The sequence below is a fragment of the Crocuta crocuta genome, unplaced genomic scaffold (assembly GCF_008692635.1).
Source record: "Crocuta crocuta isolate KB4526 unplaced genomic scaffold, BGI_CrCroc_1.0 scaffold340, whole genome shotgun sequence".
Lineage (NCBI taxonomy): Eukaryota > Metazoa > Chordata > Mammalia > Carnivora > Hyaenidae > Crocuta > Crocuta crocuta.
Genome location: NW_027530642.1, coordinates 2,450,866 through 2,474,378, shown reverse-complemented (window position 1 = coordinate 2,474,378; position 23,513 = coordinate 2,450,866). Strand labels below are relative to the sequence as shown.

At 46.6% G+C, this 23,513-nt stretch overlaps 2 protein-coding genes across 3 annotated transcripts in view; one reads left to right on the top strand and one right to left on the bottom strand.

Annotated features, from left to right (window-relative positions):
- Positions 1-875: 875 nt before the first annotated feature.
- GM2A (ganglioside GM2 activator) lies at positions 876-16,685 on the top strand. Its single transcript, XM_077768994.1, has 4 exons — positions 876-1,151; positions 6,388-6,540; positions 14,496-14,678; positions 15,020-16,685. The coding sequence occupies exons 1-4, from the start codon at positions 1,062-1,064 to the stop codon at positions 15,173-15,175; spliced, it is 582 nt and encodes a 193-aa protein (XP_077625120.1). The 5' UTR covers positions 876-1,061; the 3' UTR covers positions 15,176-16,685.
- The window catches only part of SLC36A3 (solute carrier family 36 member 3), a 49,882-nt gene continuing 29,302 nt past the window's right edge, over positions 2,934-23,513 (bottom strand). The window contains exon 11 of one of the 2 annotated variants that reach the window (XM_077768992.1): positions 2,934-3,158. In XM_077768992.1, coding sequence (XP_077625118.1) covers positions 3,122-3,158 — 37 coding nt within the window. In that variant the 3' untranslated portion in view covers positions 2,934-3,121. Of the gene's footprint in view, positions 3,159-6,087; positions 6,200-23,513 lie in introns of those variants that run through there. The other variant, XM_077768990.1, reaches the window with a different exon arrangement.

Here is a 23,513-nt window from a genome sequence, read left to right as displayed (position 1 = left end):
GTGGTTCGGTTGTGCTACTTTGGCTCAGTTCATGATCTCGTATTCCTTGAATTTGAGCCCCGTGTCAGGCTCTGTGCTGACATCTCAGAGCCTGGAGCCTGCTTTGGATTTTGTGGTTTTTTCTCTCTCTCTCTGCCCCTCCCCTGCTCACATTCTGTCTGTCTCTTTCAAAAAATAAACATTAAGAATAAATTTAAAACAGGGACCTGCAAACTATGGCCTGTGGGCTATTTTCATTAGTAAAGTTTTACTGGAACACAGACATGCCCATTAGCTGATGTGTTGTCTATGTCTGCTCTGAGCTATAAAGGCACAATTAAATAGTTGCAATGCAGGTTATACGGACTGAGAGCCTAAAATATTTACTATCAGGCCTTTTAAAAAATCTTGGCTGATGGACTATGTAAGCAGAATCCTTCCTTTATCACTTCCTAGCTCTGTGACCTTGTCAAAGCTAATCTCGCCGTGTACGTTTTCATGAGTGGTAAAATGGCGCAAAAATATGGATTAAGTGTTTATCAGTGTTTAACAGTGCTTAGCATGCATTAAAGCACTTACTCTCAGTTATTACAATTATGATTATACTTATTAAAAGGACATAGTAATTCGTAACACGAATACAGGAAAGAGTAATACGAACGGGGAATGTGACCTTTGCTCCAGGAATGCACGNGACAGACGAAAAGAGACAGAATCCCAAACAAGTGCCCTCCCCCCCCCCGCCCCCCCCCCCCCCCCCCCCCCCCCCAGCCTCTCGCTCCGGCCCCGCCCACAAGCCCCTCCCCTTTCACCCCGGCTCTGCTGACGCCCGTCAGAAGGAGGGGCTTGACGCCCTTGTGCGGTGGGAGGGGCTCCAGTAGGAACCTCTCGGGGGCGGAGTCGGGAGAGAGAGAGCTACCACCAGGCCTAGGAACCTCAGATCCAGACCCGGCGGGGCAAACCTCAGCGCTCAGCTTTGCATAGCAATGTCCGGCTTTGCATAATAAATGAAGGCAAGTATTTAAAGGCGTCGTCGCCGACACAGACCTAGTAGTTAGGCCTGCGCAAACCTATCGCTTGCGATGAGTCCCCAGATACAGGCTCAGCTCCTGCTCGTCTTGGGCTTGCTTCTCGCCAGCCCTGCGGTACCTGCGGATGTCCTCCTGAAACAGGTGAGCGCCCTTTCCTTTCCGAGGCTGCTCCCAGCATGCCGGCCCGGTTGGGGGTTTGTGGGTCGGGGTGGATTTATGGGGGCGGCCACTCTGGTTTCTAGAATTCCTTATCTGTGGCAGAGCCTCCCGGAGTCCCTAACTGTGGGAGACCGAGTAGGTCCTTTTCTCTCTCTGAGTTTCAGTTAACACCCTCTGGGAGTGAGTCTGGGCTATGAGGCCTTGTTCTGCTCCAGACTTTTGGGGAAGGGTTAATCTCCCGCACGTCTCTACTCCTGCCGTCTTTCCAACGTCTGAGTGAAATTTGGCAGAATTGCAAGACTAAGGAGCAGCTCCCAGGCCCAGAGCCTCATCCTTGTTTACCTGCACCTCCCCCCGGCCCGCCCCTTCCACTCCCCTTCTGTACAGCTCTGTGGCTCTGCTTGTCCTGATGGGTGGGTGAGTTTGAGAGGCAGGAAGACCCACACTTGTTTTTCTCGTGACAGAGATCCAGTCGTGTGCCGCACTGCTTGTGGTTACGGCTCATGAAGAGTTCCCAGCCTCCAGGCTTCCTCCTTCACTTCTCATTCACCCCATGCTCCAGACCCTTGGAAAGGGAAGTTCTGTCATTCTGAGACCTGGAGAAGCCTAGTTCCATTGCCTGTTTGCTGCATAGCTATGGGCAGCTGTTTAGGAGAGGCCCAGCCTAGATCCCCTTCCTCCAACCACCTCGGAAATATTCGCTTTAGAGCAAGGAGAGGAACAGTGTGGTGTAGGGGAAAGTGGAATAGGACTGAGGCTTGACTTCTCATCCCTCCTATGTCTCTAATCTCTGGGCCTGGCATTTGGGTTCCCTGAGTCTTGGTCTCCTCATCTATAAAATGGGCATGATGATACCAACCTACCTTTCTTAGATGGACGTGGCTGAAGGGAGATGCTTTCATGAATGGAAAGGCTTCAAATATCTTAAACAAGAAAAGTGATTCAAGCCAGTAGGCTTGGCCTCAACCTGCCCCAGGGGCAAGGGGTCTAATTATTTTGCCTGTTGATTGAAGGCTTAAGGACCTCTTGGCCTTATTTGCCTAGAGGATTCACAATTTGTCTGTGAATGTAGGTTGAGAATATTTCTCTTGGTTCCAGGGCTGACCGCTTTGAGGTGCAATCTTGCTAGAGCTCCAACTTGCCCTACATCCCCATTCTCTTCTATGTCTTGGCCATGGATGCCATCCCAGACCAGAGGGCTTTGGATCAGCAGTTTGGGGGAGGCCCTTAGACATCCCAAGTTCACTCGCCTCACTCACACCCATAGAGGATAGGACCTCACTTAAGACTGCACAACTTGTAGCATTCTGTTTTTCTCAGGGCTCGTGTGATTCAGAGTCCGCTGCCTGAGACCATGGGGCAGATAACGGCAGTGGGGTGATGGTGAACATTTAAACATCTGGAAACTTGAGTTTCATTTCCTCTTCTAGCATTAACCAGTCACATGTTGCTGGGCTGTGACCTGCATTAGACAGAGGGGAGAATGTCTGATCCTGTGCTGGGCATACAATAGGTGCTTAGTAGACTCTGTGACACTGTATAATGACCATCATTTATTGTGCACATACTCTGTGCTGTGTGTGTGTGTGTGTGTGTGTGTGTGTTTTCTAATAAGCTGTTTTGGGGAAATAGTTTTAGATTTACAGGAAAGTTGCAGAGATAGTACAGAGTTCTCATTTACTCCTCACCCAGTTTCCCCTCCTATCAACATCTTATGTTACCATTGTGCATTTGTCCAAATTGAGACATCAACATTGGCTCATCACCATTAGCTAAACTCTCAGCTTTATTTGGATTTTACTGGTTTTCCCATGAATGCCTTCTTTCTTTTCCAGGATGCAGTCCAGGGCACCACAGTGCTTTTGATGTTCTGTCTCCTCAGTTTCCTCTGATCTATGACAGCTTCTCAGTCTTGTGTTTTCATGGGTTGCCAGCCTCGAGGAGTGGTGACCTTATATTCTGTACAAACTTCTCATTCTCCCAGTAGCCCTGCGAGAAGACAGAATTATGCCCATGTAATACATGACGAAATTGAACCTCAAGTGGCTGAGGTATGATTGGAACCCAGATTTGAGTTAGTCACCCATATTTTTGCCTCCAGATCTGTGCCTTTCCCCTTTGCCTATACTGGGGATTGCAAATACAGTAGTCTTCCTCTTATCCGTGATTTTGCTCTTCGTGGTGTCTGTTAGCTTGTCAATCACAGTCTGGAGTCAGATGATTCTCCTTCTAAAATCCTCATTAATAGTAGCCTAATGCTATATCACAGTGCCTGTGTCCTGCACCTCACTCCCATCTCACCGGACAGGCACTTTCTCAAGCCAGTCCTCACAAGGGGGGTGAGTGCAGTAGAATAAGATATTTTGAGGGAGAGAGACCATATTCACGTAATCGTGGGTTGTTATTGTAATTGTTCTATTTTATGATTAGTTAAGGTGGTTAATCTCTTCCTGGGCCTAACTTACAAATTCAACTTTATCATACGTATGTATTAAGAAAGTATGTATAGAAAAAGACAGTATATATAGGGCTCAGGACCATTTGTGATTTTAGGCATCCACTGGGGGTGTTGGAAAGTATCCCCTGCAGATAAGAGGGGACCCCTGGCCCAGGCTTGGCCCTCAGTGGACATTGCTAATCCTTCATGCCTGCTTTTCCAGATGGGACTAGACCCAGCTGCAGAATCCATTGCTACAGAAACCTCTAGTCAGGCACCAGGAAACCCAGTTCTTATGCCTCCCCCAGTTCTGTGAAGGACAGGGAGCTTAAGAGAAGGGAGGGAATTCCTCAGCTCCAACAGGATATTCAGGGCACCTGCCTGAGCCTGGAATCAGTTCTTAGGTTGCCCGAGAATCTGTGAAAGCAGCCCCGGAAAATGGCTAGGCCTCCAACCTATACTCCAACCCAACTCTTTTTTTTCCCCCGAGCCCACTCTTAAGTCCAGATGTTTCTTTCATTTGACAGTGGCCTCCTGACTGGCCTCCCCCTTCCAGATTTGTCCTTCTCCATCCATTCTCAACCACAAACCAGGCTGTGGTGCTCTCTCGTGACGGGGTTCCATTGCACTTACAGTAAATCCAGTGTCCCAGTTATAACCGATGAGGTCCTACATGAAGTGACCTTACCACCCCTCCCACCTTACCCGAGTCGGTCATCCACTACATCTAGCCTAACAGCCTTTCTGTAGTGCCCAGGCCTACTAAGCTTCCCCCCACAGGGCCTTTGCCCATGTTGCCTCTGCCTGGAAAGAACATTCTTTCTCTCCATACTTACACGGCTGACTCCTCATCCTGTGGGAGTCCAGCTTAAGTATCATTTCCTTACCACCCTATTTAAGTAAGTCCTTTGTTACTCTCAACATTATCACTGTTTGTGTCTTGTCTGGTGCTCGGAAATAATGGTGGGTAATATTTATTGACATTAGACTGTAAGCTCCTCAAGGCAGGGCAAGAATATTTCTAATTGTTTACCGCTATTAACACAGACTTAGCCCAGGGCCCGTGATCATTGCTCCATAAATATTTGTGGGATGAATATTGAAGGAAACGTTTATTGGCACTTATCATGTGGAAGGGGCTGTGGGGCATGCAAGCATGAATCACACCCTGTTCTGCTTTTCTTCCTCATGTCATGTTTCATTCCAAGGGACAAACCCAATTCCAAAAAGCTCAAGTGAGGAGAAGTTTCCTTCAAGTGTACAAGGAATCTCTTGAAACTAACGGCAGCAAGTGGAGGCTGGGCCATCTAATGGCCCTTGTTTAGTGAGTAAGTTCATGCTTTGGGCCTGGCATTGTGTCAAGAGCTCTACACACATGTTATCACCCTTGCTACAGCCCTGAGAGGAAAGAATAAAGCCCCCACTTAAAAGATGTGGAAATTGGGGTGCCAAAGGGGAAACTGGCCTATAGAATCACATAATATGGTGGCTGAGCTACACCTGTTGACTAAAGCTTTGATTTACCCTCTGTCTCACTCTAGAGGCGTGCCTTTCACTGCCACCCCAGACTGCCTCCTGAGATGGGGTTGGTGGGTGGGTCAGGGGTGGGGGTGACCCTTCTGTTCCCTTTTCCAGAAACCAGCAGAGCCCTTAGTACTTGTCTCTTCCCAAACTTTGGCTTGGTCGTGGGTCACAGGTCTAGGTGATCTGGCCTCATCCCAAAGGTTGTGACCCAGTGACACCACAAAGCCCAAAGTCCTCGTAGGGATTTTTGCCTTAATCTCAATTTCCCAGGCAGAGAGAATCTGTCAGCCTAACTTGGGTTAGGTGTTTCCATTCGGCCCTGCCGGCTGTGTTGACGATGAGGGTTGGCTGGGGGATGTGGGGGTGGCAGATTTTCCTTCCAAGATGGGATGCTCATTGTGGGAGTACTTGAGGTATCTCGTGGGTGGTCTTCAGGAGGCTGGAAGGGCATGAGAGGGCGAGCAGAGTCTGCACAATACGGGAAATGTTAAAGGTCGTAGACAGGCAGGCAGGGTTCTGTGGGAGTGGGGAGTCAGCGGTTGTGTAGCTAGACAAGATGGTGGAATCTGGAGACCTCTGGCTCAGCGTGGGGGGAGGGTGACTCAGATGGGGAAGGGATGGGTAATAGGATGGGAGGAAGGAAGTGCTGGTTGGGATTGGTGAAGCTCATTCACTGGGGCCCATCAACGAGCAGCCCGCTGGGGGTCCTCCCATGTGTGTCCTAGTCTCTCCTTGGGCTAATTGCATACCCCTTGAAGGTGGGTTTTCCCACTGTTACGTTTCCTATTGTTCCTGGCCTGGTCCTGGCCGTGAATTGAGCACAGGTGTGACCTGAGTAAGGTGCTGGGGGCTGCAAAGGTGAATCCTCTGGGGGCTTCCCTCTAAAGAGATGCCAAGACTGGCTGGAGACAGGTGGGGGGCGGGGAGCATGGGAGATCAAGAAGGTACCTACCCAAGGTGATGTAGTTAGTCACTGGTTTTGAAGCTCAAGGTCTGGTATATCATGCTTTATACTTTACAGCACACTTTTGGGAGATGATGTCTTTCGAGTCTTTTAGGATAGTCCTGCCTAGGAAATGGGTACAAATGTTGTCTGGGGCTTACCGACATGGAGTTGCATGCAGATAAAGCTCAGGGAGGCCAGGTCTCTTGCCCAACATCACACCATCCGTAGCCTGTTCTGTTGTTTCCGACCTATGAAAATTCCTTTTGCCAACCTTTCTTTTCTTTCTGCCTGATTGTCTCTGGCCCTCCCAGCTCAGCAGCTTTTCCTGGGATAACTGTGATGAGGGCAAGGACCCTGTCGTGATCAAAACCCTGACTCTGAAACCTGACCCCATTGCCTTTCCTGGGAACTTGACTGTCAGCGCTGAGGCCTGGACCAAAGTCCCCCTCCTTAGTCCTCAGAAGGTGAGTCTGGGGGTGGGCGGTGGGGTCGGGGAGGTGCTGGAAGGAAAGTGCCACGGGCCAGCTGGCGGGGGACCTGAGGGAGGAATGCTCAGGCAACGGTAAGTAATTGTCCAGTCCTGGGATCCCAGAGCCACAAAGGATGTGTAGATTCATAGACTGCCTGATAGCTCCAGTTGGGCGATTGTGTTTTGGACAAGCAGGCACATCCGTTAGTAAGTAATGTGTAGTCACTTTAGAAAATACACATGAGGATTCATGGGTGTGGGGGGGAGGGGGGAGATGGGCATGGAGGAGGGCACTTGTGGGGATGAGCACTGGGTGTTATATGGAAACCAACTTGACAATAAACTATTTGTAAAAAAATAAATAAATAAATAAATTGAGCTATTGTTTTTCAGTAAAAAAAAAAAAAAGAAAGAAAATATACATGGTCAAAAGGGGTAAAATTAACTCACCTGAAATCTCACTACCCAGTGATAAGGGATAAGCACTTTCAACATTTGGTACACTAGGCTTGGGAACTGTCCCCACACACATATTTTGAGTGGGCATGTATGAATAAGCCATGCTCCTTGTGAATGTCCTTCTGCAATCTAACTCCTCATGAGAGTCATTATTAACTATCTATGTATTGTCGAATGTTTTCTACAGGGGTAAATATATGTACATTTCCACTAATGCTTTTTTCCCCCCAATGTTTATTTATTTTGAGAGAGAGACAGAAAGAGTGTGTGAGCAGGGGAGGGGCAGAGAGAGAGAGAATTCCAAGCAGACCCCGCACTGTCAGTGCAGAGGCCGATGTGGGGCTCCAACCTGCAAACCGTGAGATCATGACCTGAGCCAAAACCAAGAGAGGGATGTTTAACCAACTGAGCCACCCAGCCTTCCCACACTAATGGGGTTTTTAGCATGTGCTATTAAACTTGCTTTTTGGGGGGCATCATACTGTATGTTCTATACCTTCTTTTTTAAAAAATTTTCTTTTAATGTTTATTTTTGAGAGAAAGAGGGAAAGAGCTTGAGCGAGGGAGGGGGAGAGAGGGACTTACAGAATATGAAGCAGGCACCAGGCTGAGAGCTGTCAGCACAGAGCCTGATGTGGGGCTTGAACCCACGAGCCGCAAGATCATGACCTGAGATGAAGTTGGACGCTTAACCGACTGAGCCACCCTGGCGCCCCTCTATACCTCTTTGTAAGGTATTTGGCATCAATCTACCTAATTTTTTTTTTTTTTTTGGCTGAAATATTCTTTGTAGATCTATCCTGATATCTTTAACAAATCTATTGTCAGACATTTAGTTTGTTTCCAGGGTAGGTTTTTGTTTGTTTGTCTGGCTTTTGTTTATTTTTTGGCTGTTATAAACACCTTATTGTCCGATTGCCTCCAGATGTTTGAGCCCATGTATCCCCTAACCAGCAACAGATTTGCTTTTTTCCACACATTTGTGATACTGAGCATTTTCTTTTCTTCTTCTTTTTTTTTTTTTTAAATGTTGTATTTATTTCTAGGAGAGAGAGAGAGAGACAGCGTGAACAGGGGAGGGTCAGAGAGAGAAGGGTTCATAGACTGAAACAGGCTCCAGGCTCTGAACTGGCATTCAGCACAGAGCCCGACGCGGGGCTCAAACCCACGAACCGCGAGATCATGACCTAAGCGAAAGTCGAACGCTTAACTGACTAAGCCACCCAGGCTCCCCAATACTGAGCATTTTCTGAAAATGGTTTCCAGTATTTTATGTCATTGCTAATGAGGTTAAATGTCTTTTTATAAGTTTTTTTGCCTTTTGTATTTACTTTGGGAAGAGCCAGTTTGTTCATGTCTGTTGCCTATTTTGGGAGGTGGCTATTTACATGCTTTTTTTAAAAATTTACATGCTTTTTTCTTTTACAGACAATGAAGGCTTTTTTTTCTTCTTCCAGAATGTATTTTATTTTATTTTTTTACAAATAGTTTATTGCCAAATTAGTTTCCACATAACACCCAGTGCTCATCCCCACAAGTGCCCTCCTCCATGCCCATCCCTCCCTCCCTTTCACATCCATCAGTCCTCAGTTTTTATCAGCATTCAAGAGTCTCTCATGGTTTGCCTCTCTCCCTTTCCCCCACCATTTTCCCCCTTCTTCTCCCCCTTGGTCCTCTGTTAAGTTCCTCCTAATCCTCCTATACGTGAAAACATAGGATATTTGTCCTTCTCTGCCTGACTTATTTCGCTCAGCATAACACCCTCAAGGTCCATCCATGTGGCTACACATGGCCAGATTTCATTGTTTCTCATTGCCATGTAGTATTCCATGGTATAGATAAACCACATCTTCTTGATCCATTCATCTGTTGATGGACACTTAGGCTCTTTCCATGTTTTAGCTATTGTGGAGAGTGCTGCTATGAACATTGGGGTACATGTGCTCCTATGCATCAGCATTTCTGTATCCCTTGGGTAAATTCCTAGCAGTGCTATTGCTGGGTCATAGGGGAGTTCTATTGTTAGTTTCCTGAGGAACCTCCACACTGTTTTCCGGATGGGCTGTACCAGTTTACATTCCCACCAACAGTGTAGGAGGGTGCCCGTTTCTCCACATCCTCGCCAGCATCTAGAGTTCTCTGATTTGCTCATTTTAGCCACTCTGACTGGCGTGAGGTGGTATCTCAGTGTGGTTTTGATTTGTATTTCCCTGATGAGGAGGGATGCTGAGCATCGTTTCATGTGTCTGTTGGCCGTCTGGATGTCCTCAATGAAGGCTTTTTATATACCATACATTGTAGTCCTTCTCACTATTTTGAATTGGTGTCTTTATACCATATTCTGATATGCCCTTCGGGTTGTCCTTTTGCAGATCTATTCTAGCACCAGTTTTGTTTTGATTGTTTAAAAGGTTTCTGGGGTGCCTGGGTGGCTCAGTTGGTTGGGCGTCCGACTTCGGCTCAGGTCATGATTTCGTGGTCCATGAGTTGAGGTCTGCGTCGGGCTCTGTGCTAACAGCTCAGAGCCTCGAGCCTGCTTCAGATTATATGTCTCCTCTCTTTCTTCCCCTCTCTCGCTTGCACTCTGTCTCTGTCTCTCAAAAATAAATAAACCTTAAAAAATTTTTTTTAAAGGTTTCTGTGGGTTCCAGCGTGGCTGTCAGTTGAGTATCCAACTCTTGATTTCGGCTCAGGTCATGATCTCACAGTTGTGGCATCAAGACCCGCTTTAGGCTCTGCACTGAGGGTGGAGCCTTCTTGAGATTCTCTCTCTCTCTCTCTCTCTCTCTCTCTCCCCCCCATCCCTCCCCTTCTGACTCTCTCTCTCGTTCATGCTCTCTTTCTAAAAAATATTTAAACAATTAAGAAAGAATAAAAGGTTTCTGATTTGGAATCTGTCCCTATAGCCGCCCTTAGCCCGGGCTGAATCACAGCTACCTCAGAGGTTGCTTATGGACTGTGAGAAATCAGCCCACTGCCCCCGACAAAGGGGGGACACAGAGACTCAGCGCACAGTGAAGCGAGGCTTTAATCAACGTTCTTGCAAGAGTGGGTGTCTGATGGAGAGGCACACTCGAGATGGTTACAGCAGACAATTTATCTCCTAGCTTGCAAGTCCCTCCCCTGATTCCCCATTGGCTGAGCGCTACAGAGGTTACAGCCTTACCCGGAAGTGGCCTATGCCCACGTCAGGCCAAAAAGTAGTCTGATTGGAACAAATGTACATTCTTTGAGGTGACACAGACATCAGTTTTTTGGTGTATGCTCATTGCAAAGCCCGCTAAATGGAGAAGGGAACAACCTGGAAGTGCCTAAGGGTTTGGGATTCCACCGTGGCAGGGGAGAGGTTCATACATTTTCCAGTTGGTTGTAAACCTATTGTTAATTAGACAACACAGCTTTTATTTGGTGCTTCTGGAAATGAATCATCTCACTTACTTCTCACATGGACATTTACTGTGTTAATAACATAGAGAGTGCTTTGCATAATACCTGCTCAATACATGTTAACTCTTATTAATAGTTCAATTAGTGTCGATCTTTTCCTGTGGCCCCTTTGACCCAGACAGAAGCCCTGGATGTGTGGATAGCTCTTGGGCCCTGTCTTCCCCTGCACCTCCTCCCAAGTCTTCTCCAGGCTAGATCGTTGCATTTCCGTTTTCTTTTTCAACTTTCTCTCATGTTTAATTTATTTGTGAGTGACAGAGAGAGAGAGAGAGAGAGAAAGCATGAGTGGGGGAGGGACAGAGAGAGAGGGACACAGAGAAACCAAAGCAGGCTTCAGACTCTGAGCTGTTAGCACACAGCCTGATGCAGGGCTTGAACTCATAAGCCATGAGATCATGACCTGAACAGGTCAGATGCTTAACTGACCGAGCCACCCAGGTACCCAGATCATTGCATTTTCTTTAGCTATTTATCAAGTGATCATCTATAAGGGTCACACAAATGCCATTTCCATGCTTCTTCTGCTGCATCTGGAGTGTAAGGCTCTCCGGCAGGTGCCACAATGCTTGCTCTCCTCGCACCCTCCTCTCACTGTCATACAGAATGCTGGCTTTCCCATGATGCTGTGCAACTGACTTGGAAAGAAAAAGCCGGTGAACTCCTTCTGTCCCCAGCCTGCTTTTCCTGGGTTCTTCAAAGACCATTGAGATGGACCTCCCCTTCCTTACCTCTCATAAATTTTGGGCCATTGCACTTTGTAAACACTGTGCTCAGATTCTCTTAGCCCCTTCCCTCCCCCTACATTTCTCTTACACATATATTTTTGGTTCAGTTCCTTTACTTTTCAGGGTATGTGCTTATTAGTGATTAAATGAAAGCCTCTGAACACTTATGTAGGAGAAAAGATGATTAGCCTCATCTTCCAGATAAGGGAACGGGAGACTCTTAGAAGGTGTGACTTGCCTCCCCCCACCCCCAACTCCTGGTCATGTGATTATTAGCACATTCAAGGCTGGTGTATTTTTTTTGTGTTCCCTGCCCCTGAACTCTTTCTGGCAAGGAGGTGGACTTAGTGCTTGGTGTGCTTGCAGGAGAGTGCTCCAGAACTTTCCTTGCCTGGCAGAGACCCCCTTGGGAGAGTTGCTCAGACTCTAGACCCTTATGAACCTGGAGGCCTCTTGAGATCAATGACTTCCACCCCTTGATACTGAGGCCTGAAGAGGAGGGTGAGTGGTCCAGGCCCACACAGCCTGCTAGAAGGAGAGCCAATTCGTTCTCGTCCTCTGATCTTGCTGACGTGGGTTTGTTTTAATCCAGAGTCCCATCTTGGGCCTGGATGGACGTAGCCTCTGCTGCAGTGGTTAGATGCTGGATGCCCCGGATTCCATGAGCCATGGGCAAGACGGGACCTATCCCAGGAGCTCCCTTTTCCTCTTTTAACTTGCTCCACTTGGTTTGGCATTGTTTCTAACTCCCTTCTCTAGGCCCTCCCTAAAGTTCCAGACCGGACCCTAGTTTTCCTGTCCTCAGGAATCAGAAATTGCTGCTTCATTTGGCATAGGTGCTTATTTTGGGCTTTCAGACATATGGCTTTCAGGCCTGACCGTTTGGCCTCTCCCCCTCCCCCCACTAAGGTCATGTACCTGCAGTGCCCCTGCCTGAGGCCTTATAACCACCCTCTTCCCAACACATCAAATGGCTCCCCTTCAGTTGCTATCAGAGTGTCTAGATCTAGAGCCTTTGTGTGTCTATCCCTGTGGTGGAAGCCAAAAGAAACCATTTCTTTTTGACCTGTAAGAAATTTTTACACTTAGGATGTCAGAATTGATAGGTCTCTTTAAGATCATGAGATCCAACTATTCCATTGTCGGGTTGGAGGACTGGAGGCCTGATGGGGAAGGGACTGCCATCTGGCAGGAGTGGGGATCCCGCCTCGCTTACCTATCAGTGCCTCTGTCTATCTTGTTGTCAGGGCAGGTCCCATGACACAGAAGTTTATTCAGCTTGAGCTATCTACCTGCCAAGGGAGTCTTGGGCTGGAGAGATGACCGAACTTATCGCCCACAGTACTCGCTTTCCTGAGCCTTGGGGGCAAGTAGGCTGGGAACAGGGACTGGGAAGTGAGCCAGGGCTTGCAGTCCCCAAATGGTAGGCCTGGCTGCTGCCTCCAGGCTCCTGTTGCCTTCTGTTCTGTGCATTCCCACGGAGTAGCTCCTGTGCTGTGCTTGTCCTGGGAGGGGGTGGGGGGCGGGACGCACGGCTCCTTCTGGCAGATACAGCTCCTTCTGGCCTGGTGGGAAGACCCCAGGCAGGACTTGGCCCCCGCTGGTCCCCTCATCTTGTTCAGGGCACAGCCGGCTCAACCATTTTCATTGAGGTATCAGTGAAGCAAGGGCTGGGGAGACGGTACTGGCTAAGAGAGAAGGTGGGACAGGCTGTCCCACAGAAGTTAACGTTTGGATTTCAGGCACCATGCTAAGTGATTTACAGCCTCTGTCTCACTCCGTGGGGTTGTGTGAGAAAGCTAGGCGCTCTAAAATATCCTGCTTTTGCAGGTCAGGGAAAGGAGGAAACTGAGAGAAGTAGCTTCCCACCAGGGCACAATTCTAGGACGAGGCTGGAGTAGCTTCCCAACCACTCTTCCTGTGCAAAGGGGTTGGGGCAGCCTTGGCAGGAGAGCAGAAAAGGCCGGGAGGGGACCATACAGGGTAACGAGTGGGCTGAGGTCAGCGGGGGAAGTGGTTTGAGTTGGTCCACTTGGGATTACAATACAGGCTACACTGACATCTCCCTTTGTCCTGGGCCTGGGTCCTGACATCTGGCAGTTGGATGGCTAACAGCCTGGGGAGTCAGCCTTCTAAGCCCAGCAGGCTCTGGGGGAATAAGTGCCCACCAGGGTTTGTCTCTAAGAAACAAAAGCCCTAAATCAAGTGAGCCTGGAGGCTGGGAAACATGAAATGCTAGAATGTCAGAGCTGAAAGGGATCCTAACGTTGTCATTTCCTGCCACGACATCCATAAGGAATCAGATGCTCGAATGAGCTAACTTCCTCCTGCCCTTTCCTGTTTTCCCTGGATACATTTGGTGGGGCATGAACATGGTCCAGAGAGACTGCTCACTTAGTGAATGTTAACATGTGCCACGCACAGCTGGCATTGTCTGCCTTGAGCTCCGGCCACTTCTGGGTCAGCCGCAACCTCTAGAACATGAGTAGGGTCATGACGGCATGGAGGTGTGAAGCGCATCACAGATCTTCTCATCCAGCTTCTCCCTGGGTGCAGGGGTCCTTCAGGGGCTTCCCCATCTGGGTCCCGGAAGCCCGCCACTTCTTGCGGTAGTTCTGTCTGTTGTGACCTGGCTATGATTGTTAAGAAAATCTTCCTTACATCGATCCCACAGTGATCTCCCTATAAATTCCTGTTTCAAATTCTGTCTTTTATACAGAGAAGGTTTGATCCAAGAATGGCCAACTCCAAGCTGCCGGCAGTAGCTGCCTGAAGGTTTACACAGAGAAAGGTTGTGAAGCCAAGATTGGGCCGAGAAGGGAGGTCTAGGAAGCAATGCCAATTAGCCAGTTAGCAATTTGAGGACAAGTGCATTTCAACTCAAGTGTTAGCTTTAACCAATGGAAATGACTATCTGAAGAAATCTAAGACCGTGGTTCAGTGAAGGGGGAAAAAATCACAGCAATTGGGGCGCTTGGGTGGCTCTGTTGGTTAAGTGTCTGACTTTTGATTTCAGCCCAGGTCATGATCTCACGGTTGGTGAGTTGGAGCCCCGTGTTGGGCTCTGCACTGGTAGCCTCTCTCTGCCCCTCCCCTGCTCATGCTTTCTCTCAAAAATAAATAAACCTTTAAGGCACAGGAAAAGGTAAGAATGGGACATGTGCCACAATGTTGTCATTTCTGAATCCGAACATCTCCAAGACCCCATCCAACTAGAAATTCTGTGATTAAAATAAAATACTGACCTTTTTTTTAAAGGTGTAGAGGAGCTGGTATGCTTGCCTTGGAATTTACACTTTTTCCAACTGTTTCTCACCAGGTGGAATTGACTTTGGAAAAAGAAGTTACTGGCTTCTGGGCCAAAATCCCGTGTGTGGAACAAATTGGCAGCTGTACCTATGAAGACTTCTGCCAAATAATTGACACTTTTACTCCCCCTGGGGAGCCCTGCCCAGAGCCCCTGCGCACCTATGGACTTCCCTGCCACTGTCCCTTCAAAGCGGTAAGTACTCCGGGGGGGAGTGCGTCATTTCTGTGGCTGGAGTAAAGATGTGGGGTCTGGAGAGAAGGGTTCTTGCATTCTCCTCCTGCAGACCTAGATGTCTAAGTGGGGGGTGATCTATCCCGCATCGCTTATCTTGTAGGAGCCTTGGTTTATCTGTCTGTGAACTGGGAGACTTGAGGGGCAGTGTGTCCCCACTGCCCTTTAGCTGTACCCCTCTATGGTCCTTAGTGCTATGCAATCTCAAATCTCGCGTGGTTGCCACGACAGTGGGAGGAGGGGCATTTCGTGGCTGCATCAGGAGGCTCCCCCTGACCTGTGATCCACCGGTTCTCATGCAGGGCGTCTACTCACTGCCTGAGACTGATTTCACCCTGCCCGAGCTGGAGGTGCCCAGCTGGCTCAGCTCCGGCAACTACCGCATCAAGACGGTCCTCAGCAGCTTCGGGGAGCGTCTGGGCTGTGTCAAGATCTCTGCCTCGCTGAAGGGCAAATAAGGTGGCGCCAGCCACACAGCAGAATGAAGGGGGACCAGGAAGAGAGCCCCCTTCTTCTGTCTTGCCTTTGCCAAGGTCCAGTCCTGACTCTCTGTCCCCCTTCAGGCCCATTTCTGCAATGATGCACTACCCTTGCTGAAAATCATTTTATTCCGCTGACATTTTAGACATGGCTAGGCAGCGCCAACCTAGGGAGGAGCTGGGCAGTTCTTGATAGCCCGAGACACCTGCTGTACCTGCTGCTTCATTTTCCTCCTCAACCCAATGGCTTTCTCAGAGCTTAACTCAGTTTCTAAACAGTCAAGGAATAGGACCAATATATTTTGTAACCTCAAGCTCAGACTGACCCAATCTTGGTTTCCTGAAATATCTTCATGATCTTCTTTAAAAAAAAAAAAAAAAATTTTTTTTTTTTTTTTGGTCAGTGACTCCAAAGCAGAATGAGAGTATTAACAGTTGTTTCATTCCAGTCCCCTCTTACAACAAAGGGGCTGCAGTAGCTCATCTTGGGCTGTTCCTCCGTTAACTCCTACGATTAATTCAGTATTCTTTTCTAGATTCGTTCACTGAACAGTGAGACATAGCATATCCTGGAGAGGCAGGGCATATGGTGGAGGGCTGTTCTGGGAGAGGGATTTAAGAATGCTCTCATGTGTCTAAGATAGTTTACAAACTCAGGTGCCTACAGAGCTGAGCACAAGCGACCAGGGCCACCAGGAACATATTGCTTCCAGGTGTGTCATCTTTTTTCCCCTTTTTATGGCAGCATATATCCATTGTTATAAGGCAGCTGATGTCCAGTCTTGAGCTGGATATTATCAGAGATGACGGGGCCTGGGATGAGTTAGAAAGGATGCATTCAGCCCTTAGGGGCATCTGGTGTGAAGCTATGGCCACTTGGTGTCATAGGAGAATGTTGTGGCCTCAGTATTGCCAAATATTCTCATTCCCCCCCCCCCGGCAAAGCCCAGAAATCCAGACTTTTCTATGAAATCTTACAGTTTTTAAATATTGGCAACTGATGAAAACACTGTGCAGGCCAAAAGGGCCTAACAGACTTGTCAGTGGGGAAATACGGCCCTGGATGGCCACTTTGCGACCTCTGACATACGAACCTGCATTCCCTGTCCTTCTGGTCGTGGGACCGCTCCTCCTGTACTGTCCCTCCCTCCATACGGCCAAACCTAGGTGTCTGACCCACGGAGTAGGCTCTTCTAGCCCTCAGGGAGGAGGACGCAGCCTCTCCAAGCTGTGAGCTGCGGATATCATGAGGTCTCAGCCTGGGAACGCTGTCAGGGTGGCTGGGGCAAACACTGAAAGAGCTAGAACCCACCAGCAGCTGCTCTGTGGAGCAAGGATTCCATGAAGAAGGGTGGACTTACATCGGGTGCCTGGATTTGTCCATCATCCTGTCCTCCACAACAACTTACTAACCCACGGATCACCCCCAGCTTCTGGGCTCATTTGGAGCCCGGAATGACAATAAACCTTTTTAACTTGCTGACAATTCCTCCTTTGTCGTGGCTGTGTATTTGTCCATGGAGCACGTCAGGATTTAGGAGCTTGTCTGCGCTGAGCTGTTTCTGCCAGAGAGGCTTGTCGCGGAGCCGAGGAGATCCCAGGGACCATCTCTTCTGTTTCTGCCTCATGAGCTGCTTGGTATCTCTGCTTCATTCCACCTCAGCACCGTCCGACTTTCCTTGGTTTGCTTTCTTTCCTGTCGCTCAGCTCCAGCCTTGTCCCCTGTTGGCCTTTTGGGGCTTTTTCTGACAGTTGCTCTTTCGTTTAGACCCAAGAATGGAATCTCATTGTCTTGGTTAATGTTTCCATCTCATGCCAGGATCTTGGGTCAAATGCTCCCCCAGGTCTCAGGAGGGGGGAGAAGCCTCAAATCATAGGCAAAAGAGACTTTTTAACAAATGGTGCTGAGCCAACTGAAAGCCATTTGGGAAAAGTTGAATGCAAAGTAAACTTACGCTGTATGCAAAGTAAACTCCAAATAGACCCAATGTCTAAGTGTCCGAAAGTGAGACCACACATATACTAAAGGAAATCAAAGCATATTATAGAGATGATAAAAGATGGATACATGTGACTACATACACATAGAAAAGTCCCTCAGCAAGAAATACCATAAAGTCAAAAGATTGGAAGTAAATATTTATAGCACATATAGACAAAGGTCTAATATTTCTGCTATATAAAGAATGAAACATTCAAGGGACTAAAAACCTGATAGAAAAATTGAGAAAGTTCGTAAATAAACTCTCACACACACATTAAGATGTAAAAACGGCCCTTAAACATGAAAAATGTACAAACCTAACCCATGGTGAGAAAATATCACCTCTCAGGCTGATGAAAACAGAAGTACAAACCACACTTCTGGGAAGGCTATGGGGCAACAGGTGCTTCTGCACAGTTGGTGGGAGTGAAATTCCCCATCCTTGGTGGGGAATTTGTCAGAACCTAAAAAACCTCAAAAGTGCTCACTCTTGGGGCACCTGGATGGCTCAGTGGGTGAAGCATCTGACATCGGCTCAGGTAATGATCTCGTGGTTCCTGAGTTCAAGCCCCTCATCAGGCTCTCTGTAGTCAGCAGAGAGCCCGCTTCAGATCCTCCGTCCCCTCTCTGCCCCTTCTCCGCCGGTTCTCTCAAAAATCAATGAATAAACTTAAAAAAAAAACACACAAAGGTGCTTGCTCTTTGACCCTGCATTTCAGTGCTGGGAATTTTCTCTGAAGCTGCACTTCCAACAATACAAAAATAAACTTGCACGAGACTATTCATTGCAGCATTTTGATTGCAAATATTAGAAATGTAAATGTCGATGAGAAAGTGACTGCACGTAGCATGTCCACGCTGAGTACTATTTGGCTATGAAAAAGGAGGAGGAAGATCTCTGAATCCATGTTGAGTTATTTCCAGGATACATTGTTACGTGCAAGGGCAAAGTGCAAAGAAGTGTAATGTGCTACTTTTCATGGAAGAAAGAAGAGGTGCGTGTAAATAAATACAAATGTCTTGGCTCATTTGTAGAAAATAAGGAAAGATAAGCCAGGAACTAAAGAGATTAGTTATTTACAGAGGGTAGGTAGGAATATTGTGGCACGAAGAGGAAACAATAGCAGGGTGTGAAGGATGAAGGGGGTGGGGGGGACAGTTCTGAGATCTCTTTTCGTGTAACTATGGCTTTTGGAACCATAATAATGTTCCTCATACCCAAAGCATGATGAAAATCAACCACGAGTGAGGGGAGTTCAGAATGGAATACAAATAACAAATGAATTGTATTTCAAATGAAGAATGCCACCACATTGAAGGAGGTAAGAAGGATTACTAACTAAAGCGACAGTATTTTGTTGGGCTGCTGTAAAGCTAAAGACCAAAGGGTCTGCTGGGGCGCCTGGGTGGCTCAGTCAGTTAAGCGTCTGACTTGGGCTCAGGTCATGATTGCACAGTTCGTGAGTTCGAGCCCCGTGTTGGACTCTGTGTGGACAGCTCGGAGCCTGGAGCCTGCTTCAGATTCTGTGTCTCTCTTCTCTCTGTCCCTCCCCTGCTCATGCTCTGTCTCTCTCTCTCTCAAAAATAAACATTAAAAAATTTTTAAAAACCAGGATTTTGCATGGCTTCAAGATATTTCCTTAAACGATTGCAATTGCAAAGGGGAAAAGAGTCACTTTATAGTGGGGAAACTGGCAGGCACCACCTTAACCAAGTGTACATCACTAAGTTAACATCAGTAGTAATAAGACATTGACATTGTGCACTTCCCAGTATGATGCACTGATAAGGCACAATGAGACTTCTGTGGTAAAAATGGATTGTCAAAAAATGGATAATTTCGATAATGAGGAAAGATCAGACAAACCCAAATTGAGAGACACTACAAAATAAATGGCCAGTATTCTTCAAAAGTGCAGGGCCATGAACAATAAGGAAATATGGAGGAACAGTCTCAGCCTGGCAGAGAATAAAGAAATTGTGGCCTCTTGAATTGGGTGCTGGGTTAGAAAAAGGCTGAGAAACAGGATTCACCAGTGTAGATGACTTGGCTTTGATCATCGCACTAGGATTATGGGAGATGTTAACATTAGTGAAAGCTATGTGCAAGGTATATTGGGAACTGTGTTGTTTTTGCCATCTTAAAGTCTTTTTCAAAATAAAAATTTGAAAACTATATTCCTGAGGTTTCTATTTTGAGAACTAGCTCATGGAACTTCAGAGAGGGAGACAGCCATGGAAATATGTGATGTTACAAAATAGAGGTTAACAGGGACTGCAGAGTCTGGGGTGATACGTGAAGTCACAGAGGGTTTTCTTGGGGCAAGTGATAGCTGATATCTGAAAAATGAGGAATTAAGTAGGTAAAGAGAGGAACAGCGTATATGAAACCTCTGTAGCAAGGGGGAACATGGTGCTAGGGAAATGGACAAGGGCCGTTAAGACTGAAAGGGAAAGTTGCTACTGGTGCAGTGGCTGGAGTGGGCGTGGGGGAGGGGGAGTTGGGGAGGTGGAGGTGATGGGGAGCCTTGCAACTGGGTTCCAGTTGGGTCTCAACTGCCAGGTCCCAGATTTTCCAAAGAAGCGCAGACAGCAGAGAATTTATCCTACACTGTTGCAACTAGAATGACCAGCGTGGGTCCTGTCAGTGATCTCAGAGTGCTGACTGCAATCAGAGAGTGTGTGTTATACCAGTCACAGGGTGTCTGGGCTTCTGTGTCTGGTGGCTTACCTCCCTGACCTTTGAATCCGGCTTCCTAAGTTGGAGTCCTCCTGAAGATTTTCCCTTTCGAGAGTCCTGTCGTCTCACTTTCACTTTCGAGTGGAATTGACATACCAGGTAGAAGTTCTGCCCCCACCCACCTTTCTTTGGTCTTTAAACACAGGAAAGTGCTTGAGGCGTGGGCTCCTGTGTGGGTATGAGTCAGTGTGGACATTGTTTCCCAAGAGCAAATCTTGTCCATCCTTAGGAATTTGCCTTTCAGTTTCATTTCTAAGGGGCACTGTGGCTTATAAAGCATTGCACTGGGGCTGCTGGGTGTCTCAGTCAGATAGGCTTTCGGCTTCTGATTTTGGCTCAGGTCATGATCTTGAGGTTTGTGTGTTTGAGCCCTGCTTTGGGCTCTGCACTGACTGTGAAGAGCTTGCTTGGGATTCTCTGTCTCTCCCTCTCTCGCTGCTTCTCCCCTGCTGATGTGCTCGCTCTCTCTCTCTCAAAACAAATCAACTTAAAAAAGGAAACCATTGCACTTATGTCACTGGTGTCCACTTGAAGCCAACTCTGAATGCCTCAGTTTCACATGGGTGACTCCTGCTGCCCGCCACCCACACTCGCCCATGGGGGGATTGTGTTGCTTAGTGATCTCAGCTTGGGCTCTATGTAGCAATCCCAGTCCTTTCTTCCAATGGGCTTGTGGAAGATCCAAATTAAGCCTCTCTTTAAAATGATTTTGCATATCATTCCACTCTACACCCCAGTCAGAGTCCAGCTCCATCATTTTAAGACCGATCATATTAGTCCCACAGAGAACTGCAATGGGGAATATTTGTGAAGGTCTTGATAGACAGGAGTCCCCCTCCATCAACAACTGGGCCTGGGGCATATGGCAGTGGAAAATTCAGCCTATGTTGTTGCAACTGGAATGACCAGTTTGGGTCCTGTGATCTCAGAGTGCCAGTTGCAGAGGGTGTGTGTTGTACGAGTCACATGGTGGCCCGGGGATCCTTGTCTGGTAGCTTACCGCCCTAATCTGACTTTTCAGTGCTCTACTTTGCATTCAAACCTTAGTGCCAGGGTTTTCTACCCAACTATCTGTAGATTGCTCAATGCTCTGAGAAGCAGAAATTCTTGCATTCCTTTTTCCAGAGGTATTTTGCAACACAAGGTCTGTTAACGTTATGGGCTTTGTGATTGTATGTAATTGCGTGTAATATTTAGTATGTATGTGTATATGTGAATTTTACAAGGGAAGCTCTATAGCTTCCGTTAAAATCTCAACAAGGTATATGACCATTTCCCCCCGCCCCCGTGTCATACACTGCTCTCTTACCTGCACTTTATTGTTCTATATTCTATACGAAGGTTTCCATATATTCCCCAAAGCCTCACCTTCTCCACACTCATGCATGGTCTGGGCCTCAAAAGAGTAAACATTTTATTATTGGCGTATAGCTTTTTTATTTAGTGATAGGATGCTCCTCTCTACCTCCCTCTCTTTCATAGCTACTTCACATCTCCTCCAAGAGATTCTCCAATCATTCACTGGTAAATGAATGATTCACTGAGGATGAGGGCTCTCACTCCAGCTGGGATTCCTGGGATTCCATAGAATCAATCACGTAATAGAGGGTGACTTTGAAAAGTGCCTATACATGTGCATTACACTACAGACTTATACTTTATATACTTTTCCATATGCATGTTATAGCTCACAATAAAAAGTTTCTTAAAAATGGTGTTTCCATTAGAGTGACACACATCATTGTTACATTTTCTCCTCACATGAAGTTACTTTAGTTATAAAATCAATACATCACTGTTAAAAATCCAATAACACTGGCAAGGAAAGGAAGGAAGGAAGGAAGGAAGGAAGGGAGGGAGGAAGGGAGGGAGGGAGGAAGGAAAATAAAATTTCACTTCTAAGACAACCAACTTGGTGAAAATTCCTATAACGTTTTGTGTTCTGCATACCCTTCAAAATCCCTTGACTATATGCATATGACTTCTTTTTAAAAAAGAGCCCAAATGGAATCATGCTTCACATTTTATTTTTTAGCAGCTATATTGAGCTATAGTTGATATACATTAAGCTGTGCATACCTTAAAGACTATTCTTGGTAAGTTTTAAAATACATACACATACCTGGGAAACCATCCTCCCGGTCAGAGTTGTGAATACATTATCCATCACTTCCAAGAGTTTCCTTGGCCCCTTTGAAATACTGGCCACTCATTCTGCCTACCCTTTCCCCATTAAGCAACCAGATTTGCTTTCTGTCCCAGCAGAGCGTAGGTTGCATTTTCGACTATGATAAAGCTACCACGAACATTTGTGTACAAGTCTTTTTATAGCAATATGCTTCCTTTCCTTTCAGGGGAGTTCCGTTTCCTCCATATCCTTGCCAACACTAGGATGGTCAGTCTTTTAATAGGGTTGGCCCTTCTGACAGATATATAGTGGTGTCCCATTATGGTTTTTATTCAGATTTCCCTAATTACAAATGATAGCGAACATTATTTTCATATGTTTATTTACTATCTATATATCTTCTTTCATAAGGAGTCTGTTCAAACCTTTGCCTATTTAAAAAAATTGTTTTCTTATCACTGGGCTTTGGGAGTTCTTCATGTATTCTGGATATGAGTGTTTTAAAAAAATTTATTTATTTAAATTCAAGTTAGTTAACATACTGTGTAGTACTGGTTTCAGGAGTAGAACCCAGTGATTCATCACTTACATGGGTCCCCATCCCAGCAAGTGCCCCTCGTTAATGCCCATCACTCATTTAGCCCATCCCCCGACTCACTTCTCCTCCAGCAACTGTTTGTTCTCTGTATTTAAGAGTCTCTTGTAGTTTGCCTCCCTCTCTGCTTTTATCTTACTTTTCCTTCCCTTTCCCTATGTTCATCTGTTTTCTTTTTTTTTTTTAAATGTTTATTTTTGAGGGAGAGGGAGAGAATGTGTGGGTGCAAATGTGGGAGGGGCAGATGAGGGAGACAAAGGATCTGAAGTGGACTCTGCACTGACAGCAGAGAGCCCCATATGGGGCTCGAACTCATGAAGTGTGAGATCATAACCTGAGCTGCAGTCAGACACTTAACTGACCAAGCCACCTGGGTGCCCCTGGCTTTGTTATAATTCTTGAAATCAGACAACATTAGCTCACCAACTTTGTTCTTCTTAAAAGATATTTTGGCTATTTTACATTTCTTTTACATTTTCATATGAATTTCAGAATCAGCTGATCAGCTTATAAAAAAAAAAGCCTGCTGAATTTGGTGAGAATTGATATCTTAACCACAAAGAGTCTTCCGAGTCATGAACAAGGTGTATTTCTCCACGTATTTTAGGTGTTAATTTCTTATAGCAATATATTGCAGTCTTTATAAAGATTATATATTATAGTCTTTAACAGGTGTTTCATAACTGCTATCAGATTTACCCCCCAATTCTTGCATATTTTTTATACAATTATAAGTGCATTTTCTGGTTGTTTGCAGATAGTATGGAGAAATACAATTGGATTTTGTATATTGACCTTGTATCCTGAAGCTTTGAAAACCAATTAGTAGTAGCTTTTTTGTAGATTCCACTGGATTTTCTGCACTGGTAT

What these genes read in the sequence shown, in the direction of transcription:
- GM2A (XM_077768994.1), top strand. Translation starts at nt 1,062, where the DNA reads ATGAGTCCCCAGATACAGGCTCAGCTCCTGCTCGTCTTGGGCTTGCTT. An exon ending in CGGATGTCCTCCTGAAACAG is followed by an intron (nt 1,152 to 6,387) that starts GTGAGCGCCCTT and finishes TGGCCCTCCCAG; the next exon opens with CTCAGCAGCTTTTCCTGGGA. An exon ending in CCCTCCTTAGTCCTCAGAAG is followed by an intron (nt 6,541 to 14,495) that starts GTGAGTCTGGGG and finishes GTTTCTCACCAG; the next exon opens with GTGGAATTGACTTTGGAAAA.